This window comes from Vicia villosa, linkage group LG1 (assembly GCF_029867415.1).
Source record: "Vicia villosa cultivar HV-30 ecotype Madison, WI linkage group LG1, Vvil1.0, whole genome shotgun sequence".
In the NCBI taxonomy this organism is placed as follows: domain Eukaryota; kingdom Viridiplantae; phylum Streptophyta; class Magnoliopsida; order Fabales; family Fabaceae; genus Vicia; species Vicia villosa.
The window spans coordinates 48,957,269-48,969,695 of record NC_081180.1 but is presented as its reverse complement, the minus strand read 5'-3'; the positions used below and the strand labels follow the sequence as shown (position 1 = coordinate 48,969,695).

Sequence of the window (12,427 nt, the reverse complement as noted above, 5' to 3'; positions counted from 1 at the left end):
GACAGTTACTTCTGCTGCGACAAAAGTTTGCTTCATCCTGAATATGCCAGTTTCAATGTTCTATATAAGCACTGATTATTTTCGCTTGGACTTGTTATTGCATATTGCAAAATGAGAAATTGATATGTTAAAAGTAAACATGAAAGAATATTGCAAAATGAGAAATAGAGTACAAGGACTTGAGAATGAATAATGAACTGTAATGAATTTCATTTCACTTTGATATAGAATGAATACATAAACAATGAACTAATGAGTCGAAATTGACTTCAAATGTGTATATCTAGAAATCTTGACTATAAAATTAACAACAGAAACTAGTATTGATGTATTAATACAAACAAATTGCACTAACTCTACTCTTTGAACTAGTAAATCTTATCTGCAACAAAGAATGAAAGAATAATAATAACAATGACAATTTTCCTACCAATAAAGAATCTCTTGCTGTGTGACTCCTACCCTTTTGTTGTTTATCTCTGCTGTATATATCTGACTCTGAAACAATGTATCACTCAGGCTGGCTGAGAAAAAGAGGATGAGCTTCCAGCGACATCGACCGGTGCCCAAGAAGATACGGTATAGAGAGGCTGATCAAGCCAACCCAAAGTAAGTGCTGTTGCTCCTTCCTTCTCCTGCTTCTGAATATTGTAATTATCACAAGAATACATCTTCAACAGAAACTGGCTCTGAAACATTTCCCTATCAGTCACTCCCATGCATCTGAACCCTCCATGCTCCACAATCATCTTCCTCCAATTCCCGAAACTCTGGTGCCTCTCCAACCTGTCCCTTCCTTCACAAGCAATGATGTTTCTTATCTCCCTAGCAAACATCTCTTCTATCTTCATCCTCATTGGACTTTCCAGTGGAAGGCCGCTATGATCAATCGAATCAAACAGCGCCGAGTAATGTTTCAACGAATTGCAGACTCTTGAGTCCAACCTCGCCTCATTGTGTTCCGCTTCCTGCTCTGCCATAACCATAATTGTAGGATTGGTGCTGCGAATGAGACCCAAAAAGTCTCTCAATGCTCCTCCACTTCCGTCATGAAGGGTCTTGTGAAGCTGCAAAACACAGTTCACAGCCACAGTTTCATGTTCCTTCACATGAAGCATCCAAAGCCTCACATCTTCAAGTCTGTCCACCACTGGATGAAATTCAAAAGGAAGGTTCAAAGCCTCGGCAAAACCAGCAAGCCTGTCTCCAGTTTCATTCAGCTCTTGCTTTGATTCCCCCACGCCAGTGATTCGAACATGGCTAGGAGGATTAGTCCTTGAAGCTAAACTTTGGAACAAGCTAGGCCATTGAAGTCCTTGCTTTATGTCAAAGTCTATAATGTGAACCCTTTCTTTACCTTCAAAAGCCCTCAACAGCATCTCATTTGATGTGAAATGAAGAAACTTGGGAATTGGGGTAACCTGGTTTAGAAGCCTTAAAGCAGTGACAGTTTCATCATCATCTACCACCCTGTCGAAATCGCGAGAAGTGGCAGTGATGTGAAAAACATGAGGCCAAAGCCTGGTGACTCTGATGGCTAAGGCTTCTGTAAAATAAGCACAAATTCTGCTTATGGAAGTTCCCCTTGGAGATGCAAGATCCCCCAATTTCGCTATGAAATGATTGACTGCTGCCACATTCCTTGATCCAATAGCATCAACACAACCGGTAAGCAAGCTCAGAAGCTCAAAACCGCGATGCTCCTCTTCTTCATCCTCTTCTCCTGTCTCCACTTCAGTGCCTTCATGCTGATAAGGATTCCCTGAACCACTACCATCCCCGTGTTCTGATGCATTCTCATTCAACCTCAGGCTCAAACTCTGGCTTTCTGATGAATCATTAGAGACTGAACCTTCGTTGACATGATGATGTTGATGTTGGTGGCTACCCTCACCGAAATTGGTGATCTTTGTTACAGCAGATTCGATCCAAGGACTGTTCGACAAAGGCAAAGGTGCAGAAACCACTTCAGCAGGAGCAAAACAAACCCTTTCCTCATCTCCAGAACAATTCAGAGAGAAAGGAAGTGAAGGATTATTATTAAAGCCTCCAAAATTATGAACAGACCAAAAGTTTCCAGCTCCAAATTGTGCCAAACTGAAACTCTCCCTTTCAAACTCCTCAAAATTCTCATCACCACCGTTACCCTTTTTCCTCTTAACTCTATTTGCAAAAGACTCATCCAAAGATCCATGTTCCGCCAACCTCTTCAAACTCCTCCCACCCTTCTCCCAAAACTCCTCATCCTTGATCTCTCCCAATGTCTGCGCTGTCGTTGCTAAAGGCGGTAGCCGAATGTTCTGCTGCAGAGAACACGCATTACTACCATTGCTGCTGCTCTTGACTTCAGGCTTCTCCACCGAAATTCCCACGGGCCTCAACTGCTGCTGCGAACGCGAAGAACCGTCTTTCCTCGGGAAGCTACATGGTAAATCCAATCTCTGTGCGCTCATTGATGGTATCTGGAAATGACAAGCTTGAAACTGTGCTGCTGATGATACTTCACTCCTTAATCTGTGAGTAGGTGACAACAATGTCGAGCTAGAACAACCAGCCAACATCGTCTAACCGTTTTTGCAACCTTTGTATTTCACTCACCCCAATTGCTTCTGCTTCTTTTTTTTTCTCTTCCCTTTTCTCTCAATTTAGTATTAACTCAACGATCAAGTATGAAAGAAATTAGTTTTTGTTTTTTTTTCCTACAACTCAAAAGAGAAGAGAAATGCAGTTTGATGTATGAGATTCTATGTGTGTGTGTGTGAAAAAATCCTTTCAAATTCAATTTCTGATTAATAAAAAAAAGGAATCCGATGAATGTATAAAATCCAAACAAATTCAAAGAGTGATCCTATAATGAATTGAATCTGTGACTGTAATTTGTGAGTGCTAGAAGAACTTGTATATTTTGTATAATAATAATGATAATAGTAACAAAAGAATGTGTAGTTATTATATGCAGGAAAGAATGAAAGAATGTGATATAAATAAACAAGAAATCAAAACATGATTAACCTAGCACAAACAAAAAAAGATCATCGGATTCCGGAAAATTCAAACAAAGTTCATTAAAAAAATGGTGTGTTGTGAGTTAAGAAAAATGAGAAGAAGGGAAGAGAAATAGAAACATACACCTTGGAATTCGTGGCTGATGAAAAATTCCTGAGAAATATTGAAACCCATATTAGCAACTTTGAAACACTTCCTCATTGCAACCATTAACCAACCGTTTGCATTTGCATGTAGACAGATTCACACTTACCCTAAAGAACTAATGTTGTTGTTGTTGAGGTTGTTGTTGTTGATGTTCATGTCTCCATCATGATTAGTAGAAAACTATGTTGTTGTTCTTTTTTTTTTCCTGGTCCTACGAGTGGGTTGAATTACCAACATGAAAAACAAGATGACGGCATGGTTTTGTAAAAGGGAAGAGGGTGGAAAGGAATGGTTGTGGACCGTTTGATAAAGATCGGACGGTGAGAAGGTGAGGGGTTATATGACCGTTGATGGATGTCGGTGAAATGTGACCGTTGGTGTACGGATGAGTATCGTGTCACGTGAGGTGTGTAGTGTGTTGTTCCCTGATATCCGTTTACACATGACCGTTGCTTTTAGCGAGATTTCAGAGTGGTGTGTGTTTTGTCATTATGGTTCGTGGTCGAATTTGCATGTTCTAGAGTATATTTTCACTTTATGAAATTACTTGTGAATTGACGTCTTTGTATGGAGATTGGTTTTTCATAAATTGATTATGGCTAATGGCTGGGTTATCATAAAAATAATTTTATTATAATAATTTTAAAAAAGTTTGAAAACTTTTATCAATAAATAAATACAAAAACTCTCATAAATTATACTAAATCGAATTAATGAATATGAATAGAATATGTCACCAATTATTAGTTGTTTTAGTGATGATTGGTTCTGGATTTGACAAGGAAAATTATGGTGTGATCTTCACAATTATGAGTTAGAGAGAATTTAAATTACTTGATGACAGAACTGATTTCTAAACTAAATTAGACGGTCTAGTGATCAGATACTGTTGAAAAAAAATTACGACAATTTAGTTTATGAAGATGCACATACCGAAGTTTCCGTAGATGCTTCTTGTTTTTTTTATGTCTGTATTTTTATTTCGTTTATGTATGTTATTTTGATGATGTATTCGACATTATTTATACGATTTTTTTTTGGGTCTACCTACTATTATTGTCTTTAAAATGCATTAATTTAATTTTACATTTTTGCAATAAAAATTGAGTTTTTGAGTGAAATGGACATGATTTGAAAATATAGCAAATGTTATGTATGTGCATCTACTGAACATTCTGTTTTCACCATGTTCCATGTGTGAGGATTGTTAACTGAAATAATTCACCATGTTCCATGTGTGAGGATTGTTAACTGAAATAAGTTGAATTTAACTATACTATGTTTTGCAAAATAAAGATGCCTCCGGGTGTTGTATTGCATCTACAATGATAGCCGGGACAATTTTGAAATTTAGCAGGGTGTTTAAGAGATCAATGGTCTATTAAAAATTTGAATGCTTAAAATATTCAAACATGTCTCAATCATCTATATGTACTAAAATCAATTTTATAACTGTCAAAAGCTAATGCATACATATATTGAATCCTCATAAATTTTGTTTGACGAATTCAACTGAATTTTGACCCAAAAATAACTTCTTGTTTAAGCAATTAAAAAAAAATGTTACATATTATCAAACAATGAAAAATATTAAAAAAATATTTTGTTTAAAAAAATTCATAACAAACAGGCTTTTAATCGATCAAGATAAAAAGAGCTATTTGGCAGGTGAGCACATTTCCCTTCAATGGATCTCTTTTAGATTCAAAGAAAAAGAAAAAGTGGAATATTGGATGCTATTTGGTGGGAAAAGAACCAATCCAAAGTTTTCTTGAGCATCTCAATTGATCTCAATTCTTCTCCAAATTCTTTTTTAAATATATAAATAAATTGTGTGTACGAGTAAAAAATTTCAATAGTTTCTTCATAAATATAAATTTAATTATAAAAGTTTTTTTTTTTGTTAATAATACAGATCAGTGTAAAACAATAGTGGTATTAAAATTGGATTTGAAATTGTTTGCAGGGGAAAAGATGGTTGCAGATTTATTAATCATGAATTATTTTAATCATATGGGATATTGCAGACTATTGTATAATCTCCATCAATTCATTCTCCAAGAATATGTTTATCACAAGTAAAGCACACGGTCATTGTAAATCTTTAAATTCATAAATAACATCGTGTAGCACAAAAAAACCAGATTAAAATGCAGAGTTCTTCTGTGTATTGGTTCATTTTTTTAAAAACTAACTAAAGACTTCAAAAGTTTATCTTCTAGCTTTATGCTCAAGGCATCAGACTAACTCCAAAAACAAAGCTTCTTGCTTGTTGGTTAGGCCAACCTCTTCCAGTGTCACGGCACTTTCTCCAACACCAAAGGCACGCCTAGGATATGGTCTCACCTGCCCCCACAGCAACAACAAAGACCAAAAAAAACTTCAATTTCCTGAATAATTAGGATCTGTACTTAAAATGAGAATGAAAAGCTGAATAGTTGGGGTTTCTCACCAGTCTGTAACTGTTTGGTTTCACCTGTCTACCAATATCAATGTAGTCGAAAAGAGACTGAAAATTTCCAGCAGCAAACTCAGTTTAACAAGTATGCACTTGAATAAAGAAGGAAAAACAGCATATTTTGTAACACGCATTTTTACCTGGAGCTTATCGGATCTTAGGAATCGGCGTCCCCGACGACTACCATCTGGCATTTTTACCAGCAGGTTTACAGCATTATCATCACCTGAGGCTGGCTCTGGTGGTAGAGAGACTTCTTTGGCAGCTAGCTGTGTTTCCAATTCCTGACAGTTTATGCAAAATGGCATGAGTAAACAACACGGAAATGTGAATTTAATTTCTATCCCTAGGAAAGTAGAAGTTATATAAAGTTTAGTTTGCATACCCAAATATATCCAAGGGAAAATTTTAAATAAAAAAAAAAACCTGGAAGTTAGTTACAAATGTATTATTACCTGCTCTTCCAGCAACTTCCTTTGAGATTCTTCTGCCTTCCGTCTTTCCTCTTCGCGAGCAGCCTCAGCTTCCTCTATGGCTTTCAACTCTTTTTCTCTGTCTGCTTGTAATGATGCAAGGTATTCATCATCCTGCATCAAATAAACATACACAACAATAGCCTCAATTAGACCATCTCACTAAACCTATAACTATAACCTATTTAAGAAATAATTGGCACCTGTTGTTCCCTTATCAAGCGTTGAGTCTCCAATGATGGTGAAGGTGGGCGATAAGAAACAGGTGCAGGCTGAGGATTGAAACCCCTACTCTGCATGAACTCGTGCGGTGCATAAGCATGGCGATAACCACTTCCTTCCGGGATTCCACCAAACATTGCAGCCTCAAGCATTACTGCTTCATCATGTTCCACTGAAGAAATGCCACCCCACTGCAAAGATTGGAAAGTATGACGCAAGTACAAGTCAAGATGACGTAGCAAGTGAATAGAGTTTTATCCATTTTGAAAATTTACAAAGTGAAGGACTATACTTCATCAGAGTGAAAGGAAGTATCATTTTGCGGAGGAGGATTGCTGCTTTCCTGGGGTGTTGTGCTTGGCAGCGTGCTAGACTCGATAACCTCAACATCTTTGCCCGGTCCAGTCGAGCCGAGTGACACATTTCTAGACCTGTTCCTAACCAAAGGCATCTCCTCTACGTCTTCATCTTCATCTTCATCTTTAAAGGATAAGCTTCCTGCCTGCAATCTACAGTAACAAGAGAGCTGCTGTTAAGGAAAATGCTGAGTGCATTGCAGCAGCTACACATGCAGAACAGAAATATAATTTACCTTCCATTCGAAGATACTTCCCCTAATTCAACCGCCGGTGCCTTAGATGGTCCTGCTGTAGGTGCTCCAACATCACCTTCTTGTACACGCCGTGCTTTTTCTTGCTCTGCTGTCTGGATTTATTTTATGTTAGAAGCAATTCAGGCTCCAAATTTCCATTATAAATGAAAAAGTCAAGGTTATAGCCTATAGGGGACTGAAGGAATAAGAGAAGCCAAATTAAAGGTGTACCTTCAGGGACAATGAAACTGCATGGGCCAGCTCAGGATCCTCCAAAAATGTTTGCCTTGGGTTAGGCCCAGATTCACTTAAGTCCTGCACCATGTGGGAGATAGAAACTTAGACAAATTATAAAAATAGAGGAGACCGAAAAAACTCCATTGAGAAATAAACGTACAACTTGTCTGCCAAGTTCGTGATTGCTGTAATTTTCCTCAGCCTCCCGTTTGGATGCCTCAATGGCTGCACGAATCATTTCTTCTTCTATGTCATTGCTACTATCCGGTAAATTCTCAAAGTTGGGAGCACTAGGTATCACACTACTGTCAGGCACAGTATGAGTCGGAGGAGGTAGAGTATCGTCATCATCATCATCAATTATTACAACACCCCCATGTATATCTGAACCTTGGGCATGAACAGTTCCAGTTACATCTTCAATGATTGGAGTGTGGCCGGCTTGAGGAGTGGATTGACTACCATCCTTAACCTCTATTGGAATCTCCCTTACCTCTCTTGGATGTGTAACAAATGGCGTCTGGTTTGTTGAACCGAGATGAGAATCTAATATAGCTCTGCCAAGTGTAGGATCAAGAAGAGAAAATGGATGGAGATTTCTGGCTGACGATAGAAGAGACGGAGGTCTAAGAATTTCATCATCACGTGGATCATCATCTATGTCCATGAAATCCCCTTGAGGAAATGTGGCAGAGCTGTTATGAAAGCCAGCAATCAATGGCAGAAATAGAAAGACAAAGTATTAACGACGTAACGTAACACCGCAATGACCAAGTAAATTTCTAAGTGATCACTTTCTTACTAATAATATACATGAAAAAGGGTGTACCTGGTCCTGTCTCCTTCGCTAAAAAATGCATTTACAGCGTCATTAAGACTACCACCATGCTCCTGTCAAAAAAAAAAAATCACAAATGAAGAAGACACACGCATATATATATATACATATAAGACATCTCCAACACCACTGAGACCTAGCTCTATACACTAGACACTAGTTTTATAAGACAATACTCCCTCCACTTCCTATTACAAAAAAGTTCAATTTTCAAGTTAAGCGAATAATATCTAATCTATATATAGACGAGATACATTGGTTATTCAATTAATGTGGAAAAAAAATCTCATAATAGGGAGCGGAGAGAGTAATAACCAACATCAATGTAGAGTAGTTATGTAGAGTAGTTAGAAGCTAACTAGCATAAGAGTGGTAGATTTTGATGTATAACTTCTAGCACAAGCAGCAAAAGTGAGATCCCTAGCTCACGTGCAAGCATCAGATCAATGATATAAGAAACTAAATCATCTGAGACAACTATATTAGATGGAACAGAGGCCCTGTTTTATTCCAAAGCAGATTTCTAGCAATACAAGAAACCAAAACAGATAAAATACTTAAAAGTTATCCCTAAAGGCTGAAGCAACATGTCTGTGCCCAATTTTATTTACCCAAAAACATCAAGAAAAGTTGAAAACACGGCAAAATTCACAAATCACTGATAAGAAAGCAAAATTAAATGGAGGAATCTGATTTTGCTCATGTTAGTCAAGAAGATCCCAAATGAATAGCTTTTGCAGTTTGGTAGCAATGATCATAGAATTATATGCAAATTCCCTCAGATTCATCCAACATCATAGAAAGGATTATAGCGACTCCAACAAACTAAGTGAATTTAACAAACTAAGAATGCAAATCTCATTAAAAAAATAACAGAGAAGTTATATGCAAATCGAGCCTCATTGATCGGTGAACAAACATAACACAATTTCACATGAAAAATTGTAAAGTGCACAAAACCCTATTGATGAGATAAACCGTCACAGAAAATTCAATTTCAATAGGAATTAAAATCTAAAGACTAACAATTCGGTAATCGGAAAAGTAAGAAAAAGCACCTGGAGTTTTTGCAGTGCCACGGGTTCAGAAACACCAGTGATGCTAATAAAAGTATCAATGGTGTCTTGATTTGGCGTAGCCATTAAAATCGAAATCGAAATTGAAAATTCAACCTGTTAGATGATTAAAGAAAGAGGATTTAGTTTAGTTTGTGTGTATAAACCGAACTGAAAATATCGAATCACGTACCAGTGGGTCCGCACTCGGTAGAGAGAGAGGCGTTTAGAGTTTAGAAGAGGGATAGTAGTTTATGTTGGGAGGGTTATAAGGTTATAACAGCTGGGCTTTTATCTTCAATTTACTTTAGGTTAATTTCATGATATTGCAAATTAACACACCCAAAAATATAATGAAAATATGAGTGGAATTCTAATGTTATACGCCATTCGGTTTTCCAATTCAACTTCACTTGGTGAACAAGCATTCTAAGATACTTCCAAACAAATCATCTTTACACTTCCTCTATTTTTCCTCTATAAAGTATAAACCTCTATTTTTTTATCAATTATTTTAATCATTATTAACCTCTATATTAATATGTTTTTGTATGAAAATTACTTTGCTTGTTTAAAAGATTAATGTGAAGTAAGACTATGCGATAAATATTACTTAAAAAGTTGTATTAAAATATCAAGACTGTCTTTAAGGATGTACAAGGCGACCTACAGTACAGAGTCTCACATTTTTCATGTTTAAGCTATGACCAAAAAGGCCTCCGATTATATACTCCTCTACTAATTTACGTATAAATAGGGCCCCTTAAAAAAATTCACCATTCAACCGAATATTACTTCAACTTCTTATACATTCTTATACATGGCCTCTCAAAAGTTTGGGACAGCTATGTAAAATATCAGTGCAATTTTAAAATGTTACTAAAAATACATCAAAAAAGAAATTGTTTTTATGTCATGATTCAAAGCTATTTGTTATGTTGTTAGCGGGTTTATAAAATTTAGTTTGAAATGTAAATTATTAATAATTTTATCAAATTTTTCTCTCATAAAAATATGCACAAAATTAATGAAGACATTATTATTATTTGTAATGAAGAGTTCTTTAATATAACCTTTTATTACAAAATCCTAGAAATAGAAGTTAAATTACAACAAGAATATAATTTTAAGAGTAAAATAATTAGGTAAAATATAAGAAATAAAATATATTATTTTTTAAGTTTATGTATTTATCTTTCATAAAATGTAAAACAATTTACAATTTAGATGAATCAATTTTGTTTATAAAATATAGTGTTAAACACAATTTTGCTTCCTGCCATTTTGGGCGAATTCCAAAAATAACTTGTAAAAAAACACTGATTTCATCTCTGTAATTTGGAGATTCCCTCGTTTTAAACCTATGTTTGATTACAATAAAAAAAACGGAGCAGAATGGAGCGGAACAGGATAGAATAGAGAAGAATGGAGCGGAACGGGATGGAACCGAGCGGAACGAAGCGGATTGGAATAAATATGTCATTTCATTGTTTGGATAATTCATGATGGAATAGAGCAATTTTGTCATTTTGCCCAAATCGAAGGGTACAAAAAATGATGGAAAGTGATGGAATGGGATGGAACGCATTTCATCTGATACCGCTCCATTTCATCTATTTTTAATTTTATTCCAATCCATTCCATCTTATTCCATCAATCCAAATATACCCTTAGTGGACTTGGTGACTTAAATTGCTTATGTGCCATTGCCATGTTTCCATTTTTAGTATAAATGATGCCTATGAGTCATTTATTCCAATTATTTATTTAATTTATTCGAATTACTATAATTTCTTTAATTGTTTATGCAATTAAAATGAAATGGCATGTATTCCCTTTCGTTCACCCCCTAAAAACCTAATTTAGAAAACACTCGGCTTCTTTTTCATCGCCTCTTCCAAGCTAACGAATCAACCATTGGCAAGTTGCTGAAGGTTTGTAAGGTAGGATTTTCATTTATCTTAATCGTGATTTTCACTTAGCCTAACCGCGATTAATTCAATTGGTCATGAATCTTAATGCATGTTTTCCATTTGTAGGAATGACACTGTTCAACTTAAGCTTTCACCATGGTGATCAGTTTGTGTGTGATAGCTTTGTGTTTTACAGAGGAGGAACTGAAACTATCGTTAGTGGGCAAGATTCAGACACTTGGTCATACTACGAAGCTATGAGTTTAGTTCTCGAGTGTGGTTTTGATGGTAGTGGAATCCGAATGTGGAGGAAAGTCGAAGGTATTAATGAAAACTTATTTCGCGTGACTAATGATATTCATGCTACATAAATTGCAAATCATTCTATTTTGCACAATGTTGAGGGACATATTTGGCTTGAGCATTTTGTTAGAGACAACACAAAGAGGACTGAGAATTCGAACATAGTTAAACTTGATGTTGGCAAAGCGAGTGAAGATGAAGACTCTGTAGAGATAATATTTGGGGACAGCGAGGAAGGAAGAGTGAATGATGACAACGAAGGCTTTGTGGTTGTGGAGGTTGATAGACTGGATGAAGGTAATAGGGTTGAAGTTACAGGTAAGAAGCTAAGGTACAAGTTAAGAGCTAACAAGGATGCACCAACTTTAAGGTCTCCCAAAAAACTAAAGTTGCGTGTTCCTTTAAGGGTCATCGATGGCAAACCTAGTTCATAAAAGGTTGTGGAGCAAGATGGAGATTATAAAAGTGAAGAGCTAGGCAGTTCTGATCCAGATGTTAGTGACAATGAAAAGATGCCCAAGTATGAAAATTTTAGAGGATATTTACTCAACAAAGACTACGAGTTCAAACTAGGTATGGAGTTTAACTCTCTTGTTGAATTTAAGGATGCCATAAGAGAATGGTTTGTTTTAAATGGTAGAGAATATGTCCAAGGAATTTGTATTTGAAGAGATGTTTGAGTCAATCGAACATAGAATATGTCTAAGGCATTTGTATACCAACTTCAAGAAAAGTTCCTGACGCAAGCAATGTTGTTGCCCCTGCCAATGCTACTGATGAGGTTGTTGCCCCTGCCAATGCTACTGTAGTGGTGGATTACTTTGATGGTGAAATTGATGCACAAGTTGAACCAATGGTGGCTTCAATAGAAGCTGAATATCAAACAACTCGGTCATCTCAGATAGTGAATCCAACACATATAAGTAAGTCTCCCAATAAGATAAAGAAAAAGCAAGTGGGCTCTAAGAAGTAATGAAAACAGTTTATGGCAGTTTATGGCATTTTGATTGTATACCGTTGGAAGTTTATGGCATTTTGATTGTAGATCTTTGGAAGGTTATGGTACTTTGATTGTAGACCAATTACTTTTTATGGCATTTTAATGTATGGTATTTTGTATGTTTATGACATGTTACAAGTTTATGACAGTTACAAATTTTATGACACCAATTTGCCAAATTAC

The 12,427-nt window shown here is 36.1% G+C and overlaps 2 protein-coding genes across 2 annotated transcripts; both read right to left on the bottom strand.

Moving 5' to 3' along the window:
- Nucleotides 1–204: 204 nt before the first annotated feature.
- Nucleotides 205–3,544, bottom strand: LOC131637106 (scarecrow-like protein 28). Its single transcript, XM_058907702.1, has 2 exons — nucleotides 3,260–3,544; nucleotides 205–3,159 (listed from the first exon to the last, which is right to left on the bottom strand). Exon 2 carries the CDS (start codon nucleotides 2,559–2,561, stop codon nucleotides 516–518), a length of 2,046 nt encoding a protein of 681 aa, XP_058763685.1. The 5' UTR covers nucleotides 2,562–3,159; nucleotides 3,260–3,544; the 3' UTR covers nucleotides 205–515.
- Nucleotides 3,545–5,184: 1,640 nt separating this feature from the next.
- LOC131637116 (plant UBX domain-containing protein 8-like) lies at nucleotides 5,185–9,368 on the bottom strand. Its single transcript, XM_058907711.1, has 12 exons — nucleotides 9,222–9,368; nucleotides 9,032–9,145; nucleotides 7,965–8,026; nucleotides 7,296–7,830; nucleotides 7,130–7,213; nucleotides 6,899–7,011; nucleotides 6,599–6,815; nucleotides 6,288–6,497; nucleotides 6,067–6,198; nucleotides 5,752–5,895; nucleotides 5,606–5,662; nucleotides 5,185–5,499 (listed from the first exon to the last, which is right to left on the bottom strand). Exons 2-12 carry the CDS (start codon nucleotides 9,113–9,115, stop codon nucleotides 5,392–5,394), a joined length of 1,746 nt encoding a protein of 581 aa, XP_058763694.1. The 5' UTR covers nucleotides 9,116–9,145; nucleotides 9,222–9,368; the 3' UTR covers nucleotides 5,185–5,391.
- Nucleotides 9,369–12,427: the final 3,059 nt, after the last annotated feature.

Bases quoted from the DNA above. Each gene is read 5' to 3' on its own strand.
- LOC131637106 (XM_058907702.1), bottom strand. From the start codon at position 2,561: ATGTTGGCTGGTTGTTCTAGCTCGACATTGTTGTCACCTACTCACAGA.
- LOC131637116 (XM_058907711.1), bottom strand. From the start codon at position 9,115: ATGGCTACGCCAAATCAAGACACCATTGATACTTTTATTAGCATCACT. The intron at 7,214-7,295 runs GTACGTTTATTT...CACATGGTGCAG, and splicing joins ACGAACTTGGCAGACAAGTT to GACTTAAGTGAATCTGGGCC. The intron at 5,663-5,751 runs GTAAAAATGCGT...GGAAATTTTCAG, and splicing joins TAAGATCCGATAAGCTCCAG to TCTCTTTTCGACTACATTGA.